At 40.0% G+C, this 23,306-nt stretch overlaps 1 protein-coding gene across 29 annotated transcripts in view; it reads right to left on the reverse strand.

Moving 5' to 3' along the window:
- BPTF (bromodomain PHD finger transcription factor) overlaps nucleotides 1-23,306 on the reverse strand; it is a 67,941-nt gene that overhangs the window by 32,594 nt on the left and 12,041 nt on the right. For 25 of the 29 annotated variants that reach the window (XM_083489748.1, XM_083489750.1, XM_083489739.1 and 22 more), the window contains exons 2-13: nucleotides 20,434-21,256; nucleotides 14,117-14,340; nucleotides 11,869-12,078; nucleotides 11,403-11,591; nucleotides 9,059-9,232; nucleotides 8,610-8,812; nucleotides 7,842-8,197; nucleotides 6,801-6,932; nucleotides 6,354-6,483; nucleotides 5,412-5,547; nucleotides 4,802-5,053; nucleotides 2,101-4,477 (exon numbers count right to left, since the gene is read on the reverse strand). In XM_083489748.1, the coding sequence (XP_083345874.1) occupies nucleotides 2,101-4,477; nucleotides 4,802-5,053; nucleotides 5,412-5,547; nucleotides 6,354-6,483; nucleotides 6,801-6,932; nucleotides 7,842-8,197; nucleotides 8,610-8,812; nucleotides 9,059-9,232; nucleotides 11,403-11,591; nucleotides 11,869-12,078; nucleotides 14,117-14,340; nucleotides 20,434-21,256 (5,206 nt within the window). The remainder of the gene's footprint in view (nucleotides 1-2,100; nucleotides 4,478-4,801; nucleotides 5,054-5,411; nucleotides 5,548-6,353; nucleotides 6,484-6,800; nucleotides 6,933-7,841; nucleotides 8,198-8,609; nucleotides 8,813-9,058; nucleotides 9,233-11,402; nucleotides 11,592-11,868; nucleotides 12,079-14,116; nucleotides 14,341-20,433; nucleotides 21,257-23,306) is intronic. The other 4 variants (XM_083489755.1, XM_083489751.1, XM_083489736.1 and 1 more) reach the window with 3 other exon arrangements.

Genomic DNA, 23,306 nt, shown 5'->3' on the forward strand with positions numbered 1-23,306 from the left:
TGCTATCATATATTGAATCTTGCTCCATGCAAGTTTTTAGAATGAACCAAACAGGTCCAAAATATTTCTGGAACAGAGGTCCACATAATAGCTGACTTTTCCCTACAAATATGTAGGTATTGGGTGACATCCAACTTCATGTCACTGGACTTTGCTGTCGTCCCTCCCAACACCCCAACTTGGGGGCCCCATGCGAGGGAAGGAAGGGAAAGTTCTACTGCACCAAACAGAAATGCATTTAACTGCTTTGAGGTTTTATTATAGTCAAGCAGTATAGAAATGCTGCAAAATACATAACTAAATAATAATAATATTTGCTGGCAGATGGATACCACTGGATCTTACCCAAATGTTTTCCTACACCCACATCGATATTATAAAGGAAGGTAACATACAAAATGTGTAGAGGACACTAGCTGACAATTTCAAACCAAGTATGATAAACTACTAGATACTTGTTTCAAGTGCTCTTAACCAACTGAAAAAAACTTTACATGAAAGCAAGGGTTTGCAATTAAAAAATCCTTACTCAAGTAAAGCAGGCTGAATAATCTTGGATGCCTTGATATTTTATTTTATTATTTTATTTTGTTAGTTAGTGTTTTCTATTTTAAAACTGCCATTCTGAAAATCACCAAGGTATCGTCAAGCTCCAGACTAGGCCAGTGGCATATTGCTATGGTATGAACCATGGTTGTTCTTTTTGAAAATCCCATCACTAAATACTGACAAAATGAGGGTTAAACAAAAGCCTATTTAATAAAGGTAAAGGTAAAGGACCCCTGGATGGTGAAGTCCAGTCAAAGGTGACTATGGGGTGCGGTGCTCATCTCACTTTTCAGGCCGAGGGAGCTGGTGTCTGTCTGCAGACAGCTTTGCGGGTCATGAGGCCAGCATGACTAAACCACTTCGGGCGCAATGGGACACCATGATGGAAACCAGAGCACACAGAAATGCTGTTTACCTTCCCGTTGCAGTGGTACCTATTTACCTGCTTGCACTGGTGTGCTTTCAAACTGCTAGGTTGGCAGAAGCTGGGGCAAAGCAATGGGAGCTCACTCCATCGTGCTGATTTGAATTGCCAAGCTTCCTATCAGCAAGCCCAAGAGGCTCAGTGGTTTAGACCACAGCACCACCTGTGTCCCTCCCCTATTTAATAATCTAGATCAAGGCAACTTTGTAACATAAAATCTTTTGTCTAGCAGATAACTAAACAATCTGTTTTTACAGAATATCAAATCATTTTTGCTAGACCCATTTTAATTACAGTGGTGCCCCGCAAGACGAATGCCTCGCAAGACGAAAAACTTGCTAGACGAAAGGGTTTTGCGGTTTTTGAGCTGCTTCGCAAGACGAATTTCCCTATGGGCTTGCTTCGCAAGACGAAAACGTCTTGTATTTTTTGCAAGTTTGTTTCCTTTTTCTTAACACCCTTAATATAGTTGCGACTTGACTTCGAGTAGCAACTCATGGAACGCGATGTGGTAGCCTTTTTTGAGGTTTTTGGCGATTTTTGAAGCTTTTCCAAAACTTTTCCGACACTGTGCTTCGCAAGACGAAAAATTCGCTAGACGAAAAAACTCGCGGAACAAATTAATTTCGTCTTGCGAGGCACCACTGTAGTTCAAATCGCAATGATCAGGTCAGGCTTTCAAGACACCTCCATATAGGTTCTTTTGTCTTAAGGAGAGTTTATTCAACGTGCATAAGACTAGGAATGTATATGCCAACTGTGTATCATCTGCCCTAACCCTTCACCCCTCTGGATGGTAGATGCCAAGCTGCCATATGTACACTGGCTGCAGAAGTATGTGTTTCCCTCCTTCAATACTGATCGTATTCTTTGACAGTACACAGAACTTTAAGCCTGGAAGCAGGGTAACCTTTCAAACTGAGCACACCTGGGAAACGAACATCCCTGTTAGGTAAATTCAGCTCAAATATCCTCAAATATGGAGGACCAAAAAAATGTTGGGTTATTATTTAAAAGGGATAACACCTGAAGTGCCAAATTTTCATGCTGGATTATAACATGCCAACCATTTGTATGAAGACATGTTCTCCCACCCAAATGATTTTAAAGAGCTGTTAGCACTGTACCTCCAAGTGATACCAAACGTTGGTCTTGGCGATGGATATGGCCAAATATCCAAAGCAGGCTTCGCAGTATAGTTGAAACAGGGAACCTCTCTGATCCCTCCTCTTCTTGCTAGCTTCTTCAAGTCGTCATTGGGCAAAACAAATATGCTCTTTTTACTGCTTTTGGTAACAAACTTCCGGTAAGATGGCAAGGCTGTTCCAGAACGAGTTTTTTTCGGCCTTGAAAATTTCATGAGCTTCACTTTGTCCCTTGTGGAATATTCCTTGCTGACTGTCATAGAAGTCACCAAGGTTCCCGCTGCAGTAGTCAAGGAATCAGTCACTGTTGCTGTTACCACAGTTTTGCTGTGCTCCTTTACAGAAATGACATCAGTATTGCTATCTGTAGTGGGAGCGGTAAGTTTTCTTACAGTGGTCGTGGTGGTCGTGGTGGTGGTTACAGTGGATACAGAACAGTTTTCCATGGATGATACCCCACTTTCTCTATCTTCCTTGATGGCTGACAATCCCGATACTTTATAAGTAGTTTTGGATTCTGTAGAAACAGTTGACGTGGTGGTCACTTCCGTAACAACGGCTTTTACTACACTTTCTCCGTTGATGCTTTCGGTTTTGTTGCTTATTGGTAATCCATTCTGATCAGCAAAGTCATTACTCAAGCTAGATTCCTCACAGGAAATTACAGGTGATGGTGCGGTTTTCGTAACACAAGGTGGTTCAATCTCCATGCATTCCGTTTCATTATATATATTGTTTTCACTGGAGGAATGGAGAGATGTGATGGATGTGTCATCAACAAGACTAGACCTTTCAGGAGAACACTGCTTTCTTCCAGTACTTTGATTAGACTGAGACATATTATCTTGAGGCAAATCATTCTCTCTAGAATCACCACCCACAGAACTCTGTACACCCAACTTACTGACCAAATTATCATTTGCATCTTCCACTGCAATATCACCATTCATAAATGGTTTTAGAGTTTCGTTAGAAGAAAATGATTTGATCAGAGGGTTGCTTTTGCTAATATTATTGATTTTTGAGTCAACGCCACTCTCGGTTTGTGCAAGTGTCTCTCTCTTTAAGCACTCTTCATTAGGTAATACTTTAAAATCAGTGTCTTTTCCATTAATCTGAAATGCTGCTGACTTCCCCTTTTCCGTTTGTGTATTCAATTCCCCGTTTTTATTATTATTTTTGTCAGCAATACTCTTAATCTGATCAAAACACTTGTTTATGGAACTCGGTGGGACACACTTCTCCTGGTCTTGCTTTTCACCATTTGTTTCAGTGATTTTAGTCTTCACCACCTCATCAATAATATTTTCTCCAATCACGTCAGGAATTTGGGCTTCAAATGCCTTTTCTGAAATTAGCTCAGTATGCAGCGATTTTAGGCCCCCGAGAGTCTGCTTTGGATTTAATGCAATTTTGGGTTCAGACGCATCTGCAATGTTTTTCACAAGACTCTCTTTTGCTTGCAGAGATGCCATGCTGGGATGATTTTCTAACCTACGAGCTTCTGCAGAATCACAGTCGTGTTTTTCAGATGTTAACGTTTCATTTCCTATCTCAGTTGAAGATGAAGTGTCTCCTTCACAGCTGCTTTCAGTTACCATTGGCCGAATAACATCTCCGCACTGAGACTCAGTATTTGCTTGCTCCAAACATTTTGCATTGTCCTCTAAGATACCACATGTTGTTGTTTCTTTGTTTTCTACTGGTTTAGAGTCTTCTGTTTTCAAACAGTCAGTGCTTTTCTCCTTACTCTGCACTTGAGGGTTATCCGTATCCATGGATTCAGAAACACTTTCATTACTATCTTTTGCTTTCAAACTTTGAGTATCTGGACACTGAACTGAAGTTGCATCTGCTTCTCCCTCTAAAAGCCTATTCAAGCAAGGCAAAGATTGGACTGATTCACTGGTTTTGGTAAAGTGGCGATTGCTAGGTGACAAGTGGTCTTTAACAGGATCTTCCGTTTGATTTGTCTCTGAAGTATCAATTCTGCTTTGGGATGTCAAATCTACTTGCTTCTCATCTCCTGCTTTAGGTAACTGTAGGTCATCCTCACTCTCCTGTTGCCTCAACAATTTACAACCTGAAGAGTTAGAACCAGATTTGAGCTTTATTCTTTCTAGTCGCTGCTTTTCCTCAAGTGTAAACTGTTTTACTCTCCTTTCAAGCAGTCCATCTAGTTTTGATGATTTTACTTTCCTTTTGTAAAATGTCCTTAAGTGGAAACTCTCGCTGACGTTGATTAAATCCACACTGACTGGGGCTCCCTCATATTTTGTGGAGGTATCCACTTTCACTTCATCAACCTCCATAGATTCTTCCTTGATGTCTTTATCACCTTCACCAATTTCTTTCTTCTCTGTGAAGAACAATTTAAATTCCGTTAAGACATTTTGGTAATTACTGGGTCTTTCCGACCTGTTTCACCTAACCCACATGGTTCCATTCATACATATCACAACTGTGTGTGACCACAGCAACAGGAAGTGGCTTCCATATGTGTGAAGGTGAATGTGTTAATGGGTCTTTAGTGTCTGACATTCACAGTTTCAATTTTTTTTTAATGCCTCCCCCCCGATTGTTCTCAGATTTACATAAGCATGCATACATTCTGCTAAACAGAATTAATCCGTGTAAACCTAAATACTCACCCACCCACCCATATGCCTTAAATGCTTAATACCTTCATTTGCATGAACTGATTTTTCAAAATGTTTGATTTCAGATTTTTCTTCATGCGGTTCATTTTCTTCCTTGGTTTGAGCTCTCTTTGTGGTCTCGGAATTTTCAGTTTCTTTTTGGTCCTTCTTGTGTGGCTCACGGAAGTATTTCATCTTTTCTTTCGAAGAACCATGCTCCACCTTCACTTTTGCTGGAGTTTTCCTTTTATCCAGTTCACGCTGTTTTTCTGGGATGGTAGTAGTTTCACTTTTTGCTGATTAAAAAAGGACACGTATATTTACTTATAAGATTTCTATGCCACCTTTTCAAACTCTCAGGGTGCATGCATTAAGTTACGGTGTATAACAAAAGTATTCAAATGTATTGATTCTTGCACCAAAACACAGAATTTTGAACTCAGAAATATAACTGTAATTAAAAAGGCAAAATTCTTACAATAAAATACTCAAAACTTAGAATGAAGCAATACATAAATGCATTTGAGTATCCCAAAACATTAAAAAACGGAGCTGTTCGAGAACTGAGGTTTGACTATAGTGCTGAGAAGGCCTGTTTATGATGCAGTAACTAACAGTAAAAATTATTTCAAAGCAAAGATATTTTACACTCACCTGGTAGTAATTTCCTGTAATTGACATTAGTATTTCCTGGTAATCTTGGTACAAATCTATGAACATGAGTTTTACTAATCCAGATCCATCCACCATACCCTGTTACTCTATATTCTTCTCCTTTTTGTTTCCAAACCTGTAAAGCATTACAGACACATTTTAAAATAATAAATTTACTTTAAAAGCTTATATACAATTACAAAAATAAAAGATGGCTTTTCAACAAATGCTGCAGGAAACTGCTTCAACTGTGGCTACAACACAGATCTGCAACATAAATGCATGAAAAAGGACTGAGCACACTACTAGAAATAGCCTCTGCTCCCAACAGTAATGCACATAGAAAAGCAACAACATTTTAGGGATGCAGATTTGCCATGAGCAGTTGGGTTCCTAGAACCCCGATTTCCACACAAAGAATACTAGGGGTGCATCTATGCAGCTACTCAGGCCTTTTTTTTTTTTTAGAAGAGCTTATCAAAGGGTTCCACATAGACTTCTTAGTGATTGTTATGGATAACTCTTAATAGATAAATGCTACTATATTTTGTTTTTAGGCTTTTTTGTCATGGGGCTAGAAGGAAAAGGAAATCATCTTCATTGAATAGATGGAGTACATGGGATCTTGACCTGTCTCAAATTTCTCTTACACTTGGAACTGGGATATGTGAATCACATCCTATGCACATACAGTATCAAAGATGTTTGGTGAAATCTCCCTTCTATCACCAGAGTAAGATTACAATCCATCATGGATTATTATCCAATTAAACAATGGCCAAGACACGAATCAGTCTCAAGTTCTTCCTTTTCATCGATCCTATTACTCACCATGTTAAAAAACAACAACACCCCCACCCCATACAGCCTTTTAAATTTAAGAAAGGAAGAGCAGAAGTCTGCTAAAAACATTTACTTAAGATTACTATGCAGAAACTGTACCTGATGTTTGATAGGAAATGTGTATTTCACCCATGTTGCTTGCTGCATGGTTTCTTCTTCCTCTTGTTTTCTTTCCTTCTTTTTCACTTTTTCCTTTTCTTCTCTTTCAATAGCTGTCATTCTGCGCAACCTAATCGCAAGATACACATTCTTTTGGGCCAGTTATACTACAGATACACAAACAGCTGCATGCTGCTGTACAGTGAATGCAGTTGAGTCAAGAGCATTTAAAGTACACTGTTGTTGAACTTTCAAAGCAGTTTTTCCATTGCTGAGATTAAATGACATGAGGCAACTTCCAGGTGGCGAACATATTGCAAAAACTGCGCCCGTGAATTTTCAGCGCTCCTGACCGAGTTTTTTTTATAATGGTGTTAAATTCTCCAGTACAGTACTTGAACATATTTTAATGTAGACTTATGTTTTTCATTCATTCAGACATCTTACCTGGTGTGTCCCAAGGACTCCCTCCAGATTGGCAGCATGACAACTGGCTTGATTGCACATTCCAATATAGCTAAAGCCAATGCAAATTCTCTAGGTTTACTACACATCTGCACAGCCTTGATCCAATTAGACCTACAGGTAACAAAAATATTATCAGCAATGCATTCGCTGCATACAGTAGGATAAAGGCTACGTCAATAGCATACTTTAAAACAAAACTGCCCAGAGTGGCAGAGGAAACCCAGCCAGATGGGCGAGGTATAAATTATATATTATAAAACACTACCTCTCTTCATTAAAATCCCTCCTCAAAGTGTTTTTATGGAACGTATGGCACAACACACTACAGTGGTACCTCGGGTTAAGTACTTAATTCGTTCTGGAGGTCCGTACTTAACCTGAAACTGTTCTTAACCTGAAGCACCACTTTAGCTAATGGGGCCTCCTGCTGCCGCTGCGCTGCCGGAGCCCAATTTCTGTTCTCATCCTGAAGCAAAGTTCTTAACCTGAAGCACTATTTCTGGGTTAGCGGAGTCTGTAACCCGAAGCGTATGTAACCTGAAGCATATGTAACCCGAGGTACCACTGTAATTCAGCCTGCAACAAAGCCTATGCGCATGCAACTGAGACAACTACATAAATTTCCCTTCTTTTTTTCCATTACCACCCTGTCAACTTTTACTGTAAACTCATCTTCTTCAGCTACCCTGCAAGTTGATGGTGCTTAACTTATACTTACAAGCTGTATACTAACTTATGCTCAGAAAAAGGGAGCAGGGCATTTATTTATTTTGCAAATTCCAGCTTCTCATGTAGCAACCTGTGACCCTGAAAATACTGCAGACAGCATGGAAAGTGTTCCTGAGGGAAACGAGCAATAGGTAAAAACTATTGTGCCACTCCCCCCACTGCTTCCACCAGCAGGGAAGCTCTTCTGCAGGTTCCTGCACAAATGGTTCATACACGAGCAAGTCTGGATCCAACCTATATAATTTTAAAAACCACTGCATAAAAAATGATGAAAATCACATCTATATTCACCTGTGTGAAGCCCAGTTGGGGTGAAGGAATGAGGATGGGATGTTGTTCTCTAGCTGAATTATTGTTAATCTCAGGGTGGATATCGTGAGAACCTTTGACCCGTGGACAGAGCCATTCCATTTGAACTCTCCAGCAGGACTCAGACAAAATTTGTGAGAGAGGTGTCGCCTCTTGTCATGATCTTCCCGGTGTTGATGCTTGTTCAAAGCAAAAGAATTGGTGGCATATTGATTGTGGTACACACGGTACTTCCCTTCTTGGCCTAGTTTGAAATAATTGCTGATGTTTCCTTTCATCACTATTTCTTTCTTCGTGTTCAGTCGGGAGATTTCTCCTTGGGAATTAACCACAAGGACCTTATTGAAATAAAAAACAAAATGCACACAAATTTTTAAAAATTACAATCTTTGGTCTTAGATTTTAGTGTTAGCCCAATCCCTGTTATCTTTAGGGAATGTAATGTCGAGGATTAGAAAATGCAGCTCTTAATCTATAAATACGTGCACAGGATGAAATAGGCTCTGACTGTAAGAACTTAGGCTAAAGATAAACTTGTCTTCAAAGTTGATTTTCCTAAAGAAACAAACTCTAGCTATACCCAGGAGTAGGTTCTGTTAAAATCAATAAAGCTGACTTTTGAATAGCCATGAATAAGATTGTGCTGTTAGTTTTCGCCACCCAGTAGAAGCCACCAGGTGACCACCTTCATTTTGCTTTCTGTGAACAGGAGTATTTCTGCAGTAAAAAGTCTGCAAAATTAACACAAACCTCTTTGCCTTCTTTAAATAGCTTATTTGCTTCATGTGCAGCAGCAGCAACTTGCTGACTTTTCAGCTGGCTGAGTTTGCTATCCGGATTTCGTAACCTGGTGACCATTCGTGTTGAACCCGGCGTGCCTCTTCCAGTGTTTGGAGATTCACTTCGTTCACTGTTAGATCTATCCCCTGTCAAAAACCAAAACAAACCACCCACTTAAACAGGAGACAAAAAAGCCAATTAGTACAGATATTGCTGAAACGTGTCATTTTAGGAGCAGCAATCAGCTACTCCAGGCATAGGCAAACTCGGCCCTCCAGATGTTTTGGGACTACAACCCCATCATCCTTAGCTAACAGGACCAGTGGTCAGGGATGATGGGAATTGTAGTCTCAAAACATCTGGAGGGTCGAGTTTGCCTATGCCTGAGCTACTCTAAAGACAGACTGCTTTATTTTTACCTAGCTCCTCTGAGCTCTGGGATCCTCCTTCAATATTTTCCACTTCATCAGAAACCTTCATTGATTCATCCTGCATGGAATTTAGTACATTGCTACAGCTGTTTTCTGGATCAGACAAAAGTGCTTCAGTGGAAGAACCAATGTTCAGGCTGGGAACCATCTTAGCTGTTTCATCTGTGAAAGATAGGAACGATTTATGTATGTAGTATTACCTGAAGGGCACTTTAAAATGCAAGATGAACATCTTGAAATCAAAAGGTGCTGAAACATCTATAGTATGAGAATATAAATGATAATTTATTTCTGAATTTAAGTCAGGTGTTGTATATATTTTAATTACGTGCACCTTCTTCTATAAAAAAGCCACTATATTTCTTATTTTAGCTCAACAGTTAAGCACATTGTTATCCCTGCATTTAGCAAACATGATTAATAAGCAAATTACACATTCTGAAAAATCACATTGGGGAGTGGGAGAAGAGGAAAGGTTGAATTTGTATGCACACCCACATAAAAAAAACACAACCTAAGAAACACTGAAACGATTAAAAGGGAAGAGGGTTGGACCACAACTTTTCCCAGATACATGCTTTACATAAAGGGAGCTATATATTTTGGTTAGGTGGGAGAGCTTACAGAGAGGATTACTGAAGACAGTCTCCAATGCACAAAAGGAATACGTAGGAGACATAAGTAAGAGGATAGGGAAGAATAAACAAAAGTATTTTAATTATGAACAGAACTAAAAGAGGGGCAATTATTTTTGAATCGTTGCTATCAATCTTATCATGAGTCACCTGAAATCAAGGATGAAATATCAAGATGGCCAGCACTGAAGATGATACCACATTATTCAAGGCAGTAAATTCTCAGATCCCTGGGCAACAAAACAACTCCTAACAGGTTCACAACAAGCTGCTGAGGCTGCTAGTTGGGCAAGAAACATCCATGCAAATAAGCCTGTACATATTGCTGTGGTATTCACAACTTCTGCAGTCGTGGAACAGCACCCTAGAGACATAGTTTCCCAACTGGTCTTTATATCTATCATATAAAAATAATATATTGCCGTCATTTCTATACAATGATACTTCCCCCCTATTTACACATTCTCCAAATCTTTCCAAAAGAGGTTCACATGCATGAGATCGATGACACTGATTCTGATCTATCCACATTCATTTCTGTGCGCATACTCTACAATCTCGGCCATTACACCAAGTATTTTTACTGTTGGATGTCCGCAACATGGCATCCATGAGATCATGCTCTGTCGCCCAAGAGGCTCTCACTCCTTTGCATACCATACTACAATATGAGCCAATGCATTCTGGGAGTTCTAAAAATAAACACAGTGCAAATCCATGTGAAACGTAATTTCAAATTTCCCTATGAAGAAAGAGTTTGCCCATGTGGAGGTAATGTGCCTGAAGACTTACTCTACTACTTACTGGTATGCCCAATCTACGAGGACTCAAGAGCAAAGATTTAAATCTCCCAGTTGGGAGATTGAGATGAGTATGTGATAAAACTTTTTATTAGGGAACAAGTCCCCTTACACCTCACAAAAAGTGTCCTGTTTTGCCTTTAGAGCGTCAATTTTAAGGAGAAAAGTTTGTGGGGATAAGTTAAATTATTTGGGGGAATCAAACTCTTATCAGGCAGGATGCCTGATTTTAATAATTATTTTAACCATGTCATGCATTTTATTCTGCTTTCATTCTGTCTTATGTATTTTAACTTTCGTAACGGCTTTGGCTGGACAAAATAAATAAATAGTAAAGATAAAGGGACCCCTGACCATTAGGTACAGTCGTGGCTGACTCTGGGGTTGTGGCGCTCATCTCGATTTTTTGGCCGAGGGAGCCGGCGTACAGTTTCCGGGTCATGTGGCCAGCATGACTAAGCCGCTTCTGGCGAACCAGAGCAGCACACGGAAACGCTGTTTACCTTCCCACCGGAGCAGTACCTATTTATCTACTTGCACTGGTGTGCTTTCGAACTGCTAGGTTGGCAGGAGCAGGGACCAAGCAACGGGGGCTCACCCCATCGTGGGGATTTGAACCGCCGACCTTCTGATCAGCAAGTCCTAGGCTCTGTGGTTTAACCCACAGCGTCACCCGCATCCCAAATAAATAGTAGTGATCCCAAATATCTGAAGGATGCAGCAACACAAGTCTATCCGCATTAAATCTGGGATACTATTAATTCAGTCGAAGACAAACAGAGTGTCAGGGATGGCAGTGAAAACAAGCAGCACAAATAGCATACTGTAAGTGGTTTTAGGCAATTTCCATTTACATAACTGTTATGCTCCTCTAAATTACAGAGGTATTTTCTATACCTGAGACATTCTTGAGGGCCTCTGATGTCACCAGCTTCTTGTTCACCTCATTATCATCCAGGATTTCTGACTCATTTCCGACTGCACTTTTTCCTTCAGAAGTACTAGACTCTCCAGCAGGAGGATCTACACTGTTGCCTCCAACAGCTGATGTCACGGAGTTGCTTTTATCTATACCATCTGTTTGCTCTACAGTAACAAATGAGTAACAAAGTGCAACAGGTGTTTTAAAAACTTGGTTATACAAAGATGCCAAGTTTTACCTACACTGAAATGAAAGTTTGTGAAAACTGCTTGGACTATGTCACTGGGGAATGAGAGCTGATTCTGTGATGAGAAGAATGTCTGTCTAAATCTGAAATTGTTGACAGACCAAAAGATACAATAATAAATGCTATTAAAAAGAAATACACGGGAGTAAACACTACTGCAGAAAATATGTTAATTTCGTAAGTATCGTCTTTACCTTCCTTTCTTCCTTTTTCAGAACTTTCATCTGGTGGCGTTTCTTTGTTTACATCCAGCAGTTGGTTCGAAAGTTCCTCTTTGCCATTATCAGTATCTGTACTGTCTTTATTCTCAACACTAGCCTTTTCCTTTTCCGTTTCATCAGCTATTGAGCTTTTATCTTCTGGTATTTCCCCCTTTCTGGCTCTGATTGCTTCCAGAATCTCTTCTAAAGCAAAAAATGGACAATAGACACCTAGTTCAAAGACTAGGGGCTCCAGAAGTATCCATTTTAACCCCTGACAGACCCATCTAACAATTGGATACATGGTCCACAGTGCAATTGACATTTGTGAAGTACTGTTTGCACATGTAATTTTTAAAAAGTCATTTAACAGGTGGATTACAAGTTGATACAGGCGACTCTCAATTTACATCAGGGTTATGTTCCAGGGATAATATGGAACACCAAAATCTTGTACAGTCAAAACACACTGGGTGCAATAGCGGACGGGATTGCCAAAGTTTTTCTTCCCTGGACCCTCAGACCCCTTTTATTTTTTTTGCCAAGTGTGTAAAGTTGAATACGCACAAGTTAAATGCACGTAAATTGCAAGTTACCTGTATACATAGTCTCAAAAATGGCAGGGATTGCAGATTGACAACATAAACATGGAATTTTGTATACATCACTCAGTCAATATGGATAATCTACAACTCTACAAGCGATGTCAGAGAACATGCATTAATTGCTATTGATTCTGCAGATTAATTGAAGTTTTGATAACATGCATATATAGTAACCTAACAGATCTACAAATCTGTGGCTCCTGGACATTAATCTGGCTCCAAACATGCAAAGACTGAAAAATAAGGCTGAGCTGTGGGATTATGGAAACCTCAAGTTAGCGACTCTTCCAACAAGGATGATAATCAATCTGACCTGCTCCTGCCCTCATTTATTTATCCGCTGCAATATTTTCAGTGCTCTAGAACTAGACTCGGATCCTAGTGCCACCAAGAAATCCATTTGGTTTGAAACAAGTGCAGACTTGAGAAGAAAGCTGCGCTCTTCCAAAAGGCAGGTTTCTCCAAAAGCAAAAGGATGCTCACTGCAAAACAGGGTCCTCAGTTTACGTCTCCAGTTGTTGCCCTGTTTTAAGGCACCCAGCCTAGATGTAGCCAGTAATCCAACCGTTTGCAAAGAAACAAAAATTTGCTACGGCTGTTACAAAACAGAACACTGCCAAGAAGGGATGGTTGTGAATAAAAAGTATGGAGCAGGTGGTCTTACCCATACTGACCCACTTAAGACTGAAGTATTATTTCTTCTATAAACCAATGGAGGTTTTGTAAATGCCACTAGGTATTATGATCAACTAAGGAAACTGATAACAGACAAACACTATAATGGTGACTATTTAGGAGTGAAAAGACAAGCTTAAAGTCATCAGGAAGAGTTCTGTAGACTACAGGTGTTAGAGGAAGAATCACATTTTATCTTTGGCTTAAGAGCAAAAATATACCATTTTATCTTTAAATACACCCGCCCCACAGAGTTCCACAGCCAACACCATTCAATTTGTTTCCTCCTGAAAAGAGCAGAGAAGTCACCTTCCGCTCACATCCTCCTGTATATAGATCCCCTGCAGTTTCTCAGGTTTTTTGCACTATTAAACAAAGTCTGCATTGGTTAGCACTTTTTTCTGGGGCAGCAACAAGGGTAGCCCTGGACCAATGCTTGCCTATTTCCCTGAAAAAATCTATAAGGCCTAACAGGTTTAATCGAACCTTCTCAAATGTACCTAAAGGCTATATGTATTCCGGTGGCACTATACAGTGGTGCCCCACAAGACGAATGCCTCGCAAGACGAAAAACTCGCTAGACGAAAGGGTTTTTCGTTTTTTGCGTTGCTTTGCTAGACGAATTTCCCTATGGGCTTGCTTCGCAAGACGAAAACGTCTTGCGAGTTTGTTCGCTTTTTTCTTAAAGCCGCTTGAAGAGGCGCAGTTGCGACGGACCGTGCTTCGCAAGACAAAAAACATCGCAAGACGAAAAGACTCGCGGAACGAATTAATTTCGTCTTGCGAGGCACCACTGTAAATGCAGTCCATGGAACTTGGCCTTCCCAATTTTAACAGACATGCCCTTTTCCTCATAAACCTTTCTTCACTAGAATACACGTCATTGAGGTAGAAATTCAAAATGCGCTCGATAATCCATTGTGTGCTGTTAGCAATTGAGGATTAGTTTTGTAGATTCTTACCATTTGCTGCAGCAAGAAAAGATTTGTTGCTACCCCGTGCTTTATTGGTAAGGTCCTCTGTTATATCCATATGCCGATGTATTTCTTCACGCATTTCTTCCAGAGTTTTGCAGATATCAGCTTCCCAGTAATCTTTGTCAAGGCATTCAATTAATTCTGCCAGCTGGACTTTTGTGCTATAGTACCAGATTTTCTTATCTTTCTCACACTCTGAATCTTCCTCTCTGTGACAGTATTAGAATAATTGTTTATGAGACAAATGGCAATGAAACATATGTATATACTGGGAAAGAAACAGGAATGAAAAGAATAACTGAGTTCATATCATAAGTTCACTGTTGAGCATGTATTTACCACAAACAGCTATTACCAAACTCTAAAAAATGTTATAACATAATTCAGTTCTTCCATAATTCAACTGCATAATATGAGTTGTCACATTTAAAAATTGTATTATCACAAAACACAAACCTTTCCAATACACAAATAATATGCTTCTTTACCATACCGTACAATACAATACTATAAAGTATTATGACATTACAAAAGGAATTTTCAATGATAATTTCAAAAATTAGACACTGAATCATTCGAAGAAATGATTATTTCTTCCAGGATGTTCTGTGGCTTCTCATCTAAGAAAAATCTCAACATAGGTCTTATTCACCATGAAGGTCTGTACAACCAGTTAATCTGGTCCAATTATTGATGACTTGAAACTGTATAGCAAAAATATGGTGACTGTCTATTTTACACAAATCAGAATCATTAAGTGGAGGGCAAGCACTCTGGGTACAGGTACGATTACTTTACATCACATTTAGCCAATCTTGGTAGCCAGAAGAAATCTGCTGTCATGACTGACCCCGCCCATTCTATTATTTTCGATATCATGCTGAGCTTTGGGGGTGCTCCAAAGCAAGAATTAAAAGATATGGCCTGAAAAAATAATGCTCTGCCACTTTAACAAATCCACACTATACATTGCGGAAATAATTCACTTTTAAAATTTAAAAGTATTATATGACCTTTGCTTCTTTTTATAAATCCAAGAAGCAAGTAACAAATGTATGTACAACGAAATGAGAGTAAAGATGAAAGAATATTTTTAAAAGCCCTTAAGGTGGGAAAGTGGATGGAGAAGGCCCAGGAGAAAATATACCACATCCAATGTGGCTGCACATAGGCTATGTTCACACATCATGATAAGCAACAAACCCCACTTTACTATGAATGACCAATATGTTACTGCACATGGCTCAATCACTCCTGCTTTGCTCCACCCTGTCTGAAACTTGGAAGAACAAGCTGTGAAATACCATATGCAATGGCCTTAATCCTAATGTTGCATACAAAATAGTGTTTAAGTTCTTGCACACCTCAGTCTACAATATGTCTTACTGCAAACAATGAAGTCATATGAATTAAAGTGTCTACTTCTTTGTCATGTATCTAGATGTCTGCATGACTGCCTGGTGCAATTGGTATGGAGCCCAGGGGTTCAGTGGCAGAGTGCATGCTTCACATGCAGAGGGTCTCAGGCTCAACTGAATGTTAAAAATGATCAGGCAGCAGGCTTAGATGGGAAAGCCATCTGCCTGAGACTCTGGAGACCCACTGCCCCTCAAAACAGACAATGCTGGGGACAAGATGGACTAATGCTCTGATTTGGTGCAAGGTGGCAGCATATGTTCTACACAAAGAAGTAGTTTTTGCTGAATCAGTTGTATGGTAAAGGTAAAGGTAAAGACAAAGGACCCCTGGACGGTTAAGTCAACTATGGGGTACTGCACTCATCTCGCTTTTCAGGTCGAGGGAGCAGGTGTTTGTCTACAGACAGCTTCCCGGGTCATGTGGTCAGCATGACTACATCGCTTCTGGCACAACGGAACACCGTGATGGGAAGCCAGAGTGCACAGAAACGCCATTTACCTTCCCGCCACAGTGGTACCTATTTATCTACTTGCACTGGTGTGCTTTCAAACTGCAAGGTTGTCAGGAGCTGGGACAGATCAACAGGAGCTCACCCTGTCATGCAGATTCGAACTGCCGACCTTCGGATCGGCAAGCCCAAGAGGCCCAGTGGTTTAGACCACAGCGCCACCTGCATCCCTGTAGCAAGTATGGAGTCAACCCAGGGACTGGAGAGCTGAAACCAGCACAAGGGACCAAGGCTCCTGAGAGGTTGCTTCATCTACATCACGGCATGGTAAAGACCAGGCTGACCTCATTCATTGGCCAGAAAAGAAGCGGCTTCAGAAGCTTACTCCCCACACACTACCTGCCAGAGAAACACAGCAACAACTGCCAGTTGCCCAGGGACTGCAGAAGTAAAGGAAAAGAACACTCTGGCCCTATCTATCAGACAAAGGAAAAAGAAATACCCATTAGTACTCAATAAAGAATACCAGCAAAGGAAACTCAGCCTGCGCTCCCCCCTCTTACACCCACTTATAGCTCACCACTGTGTTCTGGTATTAGACAACTGACCTCCCTCTCCTACCTTTCCCATTTCCCTTTCCTTGTGTGTTCCTGCAAGCCTGATGGCAATGCCATCCCTTTTAACTGATGTGAGCAGCTTGGGGGGGGGGCACTTGTCTGAAAAGTGGAATACAGTACATATAGAAAAATATACAGTAGTAAGTAAATAGTTTGATGACATGCATTTTCCATTCATACTTTGATATGGGAGACCCCCCCAGTTCATTTCCCTAGCGTGCACTGCAAATTTATTATGTGTAATTATCTCTTTAAAGATTTATACTGCAGTCTTAATCAAAATATCAAAGAATTCTAACAAGAGAAGTATCAGGAGCACCCGAAGAGTCTGGCCTAAATTTGAAGATGAGGCACTTGAGTTTTACCACTGGGTTACTGAACTGTTACTATGTTTCAGTAAACAACAACAACAATTTTTTCAACAAGCCCCTCTTACATGGCTTAAGGCAGTATCTTTAGATATTGAGGCTTTACATAGAAAGGGGACTCAGCTACATTACTAAAGATGCAGCGAATTGAATGCGCTACAAACATGCAATGCCAGATGGCGTCAGATAGCAGGAAATTTTAAAACATAGTTTTCCATAGTGATTTTTTTCTTTTGCTAAAATGATCTAATTTCTGACTTATTTATAGCCCCCGTGTTTAGATCCACCCTGGGTCTACCTCAGATTCGTATGATTCTCCACTGGCACAGATGTGAGGAGGCAATCAGAAGCTTTCTTTTCCATTCTTGATTAGCCAGTGTTCAGCATTACACGTGAACTCTAAACTGCACTTCATCTTTAACTATAGTAATTGAAAATAAGCCAGCTTTGTAAATCAGGGATTGAAATTTACTTGCTATCATATTCTGAAGACTAAATGCAGTTTGTGTTTGGACATCAATGATAGCCATATGCTTGTAGGAAACAAAGTAAAGAGTTGTTCTCTAAAATTTTATTATCTACATTCAACACTATACTGCTATAAAGGTAAAGGTACCCCTGTCAGTACGGGCCAGTCTTGACAGACTCTAGGGTTGTGCGCTCATCTCACTCTAGAGGCCGGGAGCCAGCACTGTCCAAAGACACTTCCGGGTCACGTGGCCAGGGTGACGAAGCTGCTCTGGTGAGCCAGCACAGCACACGGAAACGCCGTTTACCTTCCCGCTAGTAAGCGGTCCCTATTTATCTACTTGCACCCGGGGGTGCTTTCGAACTGCTAGGTTGGCAGGCGCTGGGACCGAGCAACGGGAGCGCACCCCGCCGCGGGGATTCGAACCGCCGACCATGCGATCAGCAAGTCCTAGTAGTTGAGGTTTTACCCACAGCACCACCCGCGTCCCAAATACTGCTATAGCAGACTTATAAACAAGCAATAATGAGCCATATCGAAGACCAGCCCATTCTGCTATGCTGCTTACAATTTTTTTATTGGTGTGCCTTTTCTCAAGTACCAGTGTAAGATGTTTGAATAAAAAAAAAGAAAAGTTTTTCAGTTTCATAAAAAATTCTCTGCCCTGTTGCCTAGAAGCAATTTTTGCTCATCATAGGTGAATAGAACACTGGTTGTTTGCAAGCCAACAATGAATCTGGTAGGAATCAATGGGAGTTTTTTATCTTCACGGTAAAGGAAACTCCTTGAGAAGCAGATACGTCCTCTCAAATGATCAAAATACAAGGGCTTTATCCAGAGTGCCATCTTTTCTTTCTACAGATATTTACTGTACTCATTAGTGGTAAGATCACATGCCTACAAATGGATGTGGGTTTACAGAGAAAGACAGCAACTTTGCACTGAAAAAAGGTCCAACGGTTGATTCATACAAGACTCTTCAAAATATGAAGTACAGTGGTACCTTGGTTGTCGAATGGCTTGGCTCCTGAACAAATTGGCACCCGGATGCCGCAAACCGGGAAGTGAGTGTTCCGGTTTGCAAACGCTTTTCAGAAGCTGAATGTCCAACATGGCTTCCAATTGAGTGCAGGAAGCTCCTGCAGCCAATCGAAAGCCGTGCCTTGGTTTTCAAACCGTTTTGGGAGTCGAATGGACTCCTGGAATGGATTAAGTTCAAGAACCAAGGTACCACTGTAGTATGAAATCCTCATACAGCCTGAGATTTCATGCCTGATGATCTCATATATGAGTTTTTACTACATGAAGATGCATTGAGAAAGCTGCCATCTAGTACAGAGTGTCATTTTAAAATGAAGAGAATTTACTACTGCATTAAATACAATTTATATAATAAACTAAAATAACTTTTTGTGTTTTGGAAAATTATAAATACCAGTCAGTTAAATTCAGGACTACATTCCACTGAAGAAATACTGAATTTGATAGTGGGCACAAAATTCACCTTCCTGAGAAGGAAGCTTCTGCTTTCTTTCTTTTTTAAAGTGCTGTTTCCACATGTATAAGACTTTCTTGAAAGTATAAAAGCAATGGTGCTGAAATTGCAGAAGCCAGAAAAGGCAGAGTAAGATTTGCAAAGATTGCGGGGGGGACGGGGATTTCAGAGTCCTTACCCATCCCCAACTGGCAAAATCAGCATAGATTTTATAAAATAGCAAGCCAATGAAGTATAAATTAATTTAACCTAAAAGGAAATCATACAAACTCAGTCCATTTGCATAATATAGACATTTTACAGAATCTAGCTTTTCTTGGAGAATAATTTGGATGGCCTGCACAGAATTTAGTTTTGTGCAGCCATGGAGTACATAAAACTTACTGCTATATTAGGAAGCAAAAACATTTCCTCATAGGGAAAGAGGAAGAGGAGCAAGAGAGCCCCAGAGCCTGGGTTCATTCACATTACAATAACTGTGATTTAGCACAGGGATGGGGACCTCCAGTTCATGGGTCAGTTCATGTGGCAATGAGGAAAAAAACCCGCACTCAACAAAGCATTTTTACAATGCCTTGAAGTGCCTACCATCACCTCAGAAAAATATATTAATGACTCTACAGACAGGATGGAATCACCACCCATGGTAGCCTGACACCATTTGCAGAAAGAAACCCAGGTGGCAGGCAGGGTTTCTTACTCCTTTTATTTGACTTCTATGTACTTCAAATTGCTGTTTTATGAGATCAGGTGTGAGGTGTGAGAATTGCATTGCTCCAAAAGCTGCTTAGTTGCCTGATAATGGTGTCAGCAGAGCTGCAATTTCTTTTTCCAACTGAGATTCTTAAAATAAACGGTATTTAAAATTTTATTCTTAGAAGAATCAGTGATCTGGCCCTTGGGCAATTTGTAATCTTTTCTGATGCCTTCTGAATCTCAGGGTTCTGCAATCATGCCTCTACAAAAAATGACTTTGCACACTAAGGTCTACTACCGGTACTTGGGTCATCACAACATAGCGGCTATGTTGCATATGGATTTAAATGAAGTCACTGCCTAGGCTTGAATTTGTAAGTTATGAGCAAGATAAGAAGGAAAGAATGGATTCACAAAACACTAAAAATTCAGCAGTTCTCTCAGGGTTAGAAAAATGGTCACTTTGGAGAAAAAGAAAGTAATACTGCTGTTAAGCTTGTTCATTCAAAAAACATTAAATACAAACACTAACAAAATAACACAAGTTTTCTGTTACCAGACCAGATCTTATGTTTCTAAACCCTAACTTTTGTTTTGATACCAGGAGCCTGGTATTTTTCAGTGACGGCCACTTCAATTCGCCATTGGCCCCTCACCCCCCGCAGTGCAATTTCTTTAATATTGCATGGAGATATAAAACACATTTTTGGCCCAATATAAAAGAAAATCCCATCTTCTTGAAAATCCACCATGCACCAATATTGTTACTGTGCTTAGAACATTTACTTACATAACAAGCCTCCTGTTCAGGAACCAGTATTTCCGCCTGTTTCTGTCGTATCCAATAGGTTCATGTCGAATGTATGGTTTATTTTTTTGGATTTCAGCAATACAGTCCGTTACACCAGGCACCTTATGTGCTACACAAACTTCACACTGCCATTCATCCTCAGGTACCTCTTCAAGAGGTGGTTTCACACACTCCAAGTGGTACACAGCTGAGCAAGTTTCACAGCAAAGCAAATCCCCCAGTTTGTGACAAACTCTACAATGGTCATCGTATTGTATCACACCTTCCGACATTAATTCCTCGCGTGCAATGTTTGTTGTAAGAAACTGATCCACTAAAAACTGCAGGACTTCAATTTTATTCTCAACGGGTCCATACGGGTAGTCATCTGCCTCTTGGAAAGGAAGAACATGATGATATTCCTTGTCACTCTCACAATAAACCCGCAGAACCTCGGGCCACGTCATCCCGTCTATGAAATACAATGTGGAATTAACGCTATCTTTGAGGTCAGCAGGTCCAAAGGTAGTATTTGAAGTGTCTTCTTCACGTAAAACAGCCTTTAAAAGCACTATATGCATCTCTGCCATAAGTGTACACTGCTCCTGGCTTACCAGAGCAGCACAGAAGTCCTCAAAACGAAAGGGGGACAGTCGCAAGACAGTGCCAAAGTTCCGCAGTACCTCATAGATGGCAATAACATTCATTATATGCTCATTAGGCACCATTAAGTCCTCTGAGGATTTAGGCAAGTCAAGAGAAGGGACATCTTTTTCTTCCAGTATTGGAGAACGTGGACGATGTACTCTTTGTCTCCTCCTACCTGTAAGTAGAAAGGAACAATAAAAGATTAACAGGAAACAGAAGTAGATATAAGTTCACTTATCATACAATGAATGTGATGTGAAAAAGAACCATGTTAGAAGTTTCTCGCATACTCCAATGGTCTTACACAGTTGTATTTTAAAATTCTCCCCTTAAAGTCTTGAACTTGCACTTCAACATAGGAAGTTATTCTTCTACGTTAAATTGAAACTAACATACCATGCGTGTTGCACTTTTACCAATGACTTTCCTTTGATGAAAACACCTGACATTCACAAGGGTTAGAACAAAACTTTCCCCTCCGCAAATGGAAGGGCTCTTTCCATTTCTCAAAGGAACCATTTTATATTGTAAACTGCCCTGTGATCCTCAGATGAAGGGCAATATAGATATTTAATTAAGAACCATCACCACCACAAGGTAACCATTTTATCTGATTCTCTCTTCCCCATGTAGTCTCCAACACCACTAATCCTCAACTTTTCAGGGGAAAAGAGGAACCAGCCAAAAGTGCCTTTCCACCTCCTTTTCTCTACCTCAAGCAGAATTTAGCTGAGCACAATCCAAGCCAAAATCTTGTTTCCTCTCCTAAATTTCAATTACGTGAGAGACAAGTTCATTTTTCTTGTTTAAGATATTGGTACGAGTGAAAGAGCTCTACAGAGCCATTGTGCCGCCCGTTTAAGTTTGCTGAATCCGTGGGCTTTCAACAGTTCTACGAAAACATTACATAAATATATTGCTTTCCCAGATGTTGTAGGGTTTCAGTCCAGGAGGTATGACATGCATATATGCCATGACTGCATGGCAGCTTGAGCTGTACTTTCTGGTTTTCACTGCACATTCCTCACTGCCTACAAATCAACCTGCTCTTTAAAGTGAAGAGGCAATGTGAACAGCTGCAGTAAAATCTGAAATGAATTTCCCTTTATTTGTCTACAAATTCAAAACACTTCTTTCTTCCTAACTCTGTAATTCAGTTGCAAAAGCTGGAAATGTTCCGTTTTCTCTTCAGTGATGAACAAAAACATATTACTAACTGCAAATGGGAGAAATCACAGCACTCTAGGAACACTTTCCTAAATAATAATTGCAGCAGTTTGCATTCTGATACACTCAAATCTAGAAAACAGTTTACCCTGGATTATGGTTTCCATTTAAATTATATCTCTCTTTTGCTGAAGCTACTCATCCATATTTTATACAATGTTTCTCTGATCACAAAAAAAGCAATAAGCTGTCTAATTCAGAGTGGTTCTGAATTCTTTAGACTTCACAGCAGTAGCGTAACAACTAGAGATGCGAAACACTTAAACATATTCAAGGTACTGTAGTGGTAAATAGGTAAAGGTAAAAAGGTAATGTAAACAGAGTTTCCGTGTGCTCTGGTACTTGCCATGGTGTTCTGTTGTGCCAGAAGCCATTTAGTCATGCTGGCCACATGACCTGGAAAAGCTGTCTGCGGACAGCTCCCTTGGTCTGAAAGCAAGATGAGTGCCACAACTCATAGACGCCTTTGACTGGACTTAACCGTCCGGGGGTCCTTTACTTTTACCTAGTTGCAAATGCTGTGGGATCCAAAGCCTTTCTAAAGAAAATTAAAAGTGAATAGAAACCTTATTTATTTATTTATTTATTTATTTATTTATTTTTCTTTGTTTTTAAACTCAAAAGTTTTGGACAATTTGACACAAACCAAGTTTTCTAGGTACAGAAGTTATTTTTTCCTTTTAAAATCTCTCATGACCAATTCCCACAGACTCTTCCTCTCCTCTAGTTGCAACCTGTTATCACTAGATAGAAGCACTTAAGCATCAGATTTACGCTACAAAATGTCTTTATATAAAGCAAGCACATCGTGACACAATAAACCTGAGAGGCTCCCTTTTTATTTTTGCTATTGGATGCTGGTCGTTGTTTATGTAATTTTGTTATATTTATAGTACCAAAATGTTATTTTTTTGTATGTAGTTATATTTGCTACTGTGTCGTTTTGCTGGGCTATTGTGAAATTATTTTTGCACTGTTTGGTTTTGAAATGTTTTCCT

Source organism: Podarcis liolepis, assembly GCF_965112155.1.
Source record: "Podarcis liolepis genome assembly, chromosome: 2".
NCBI lineage: Eukaryota > Metazoa > Chordata > Lepidosauria > Squamata > Lacertidae > Podarcis > Podarcis liolepis.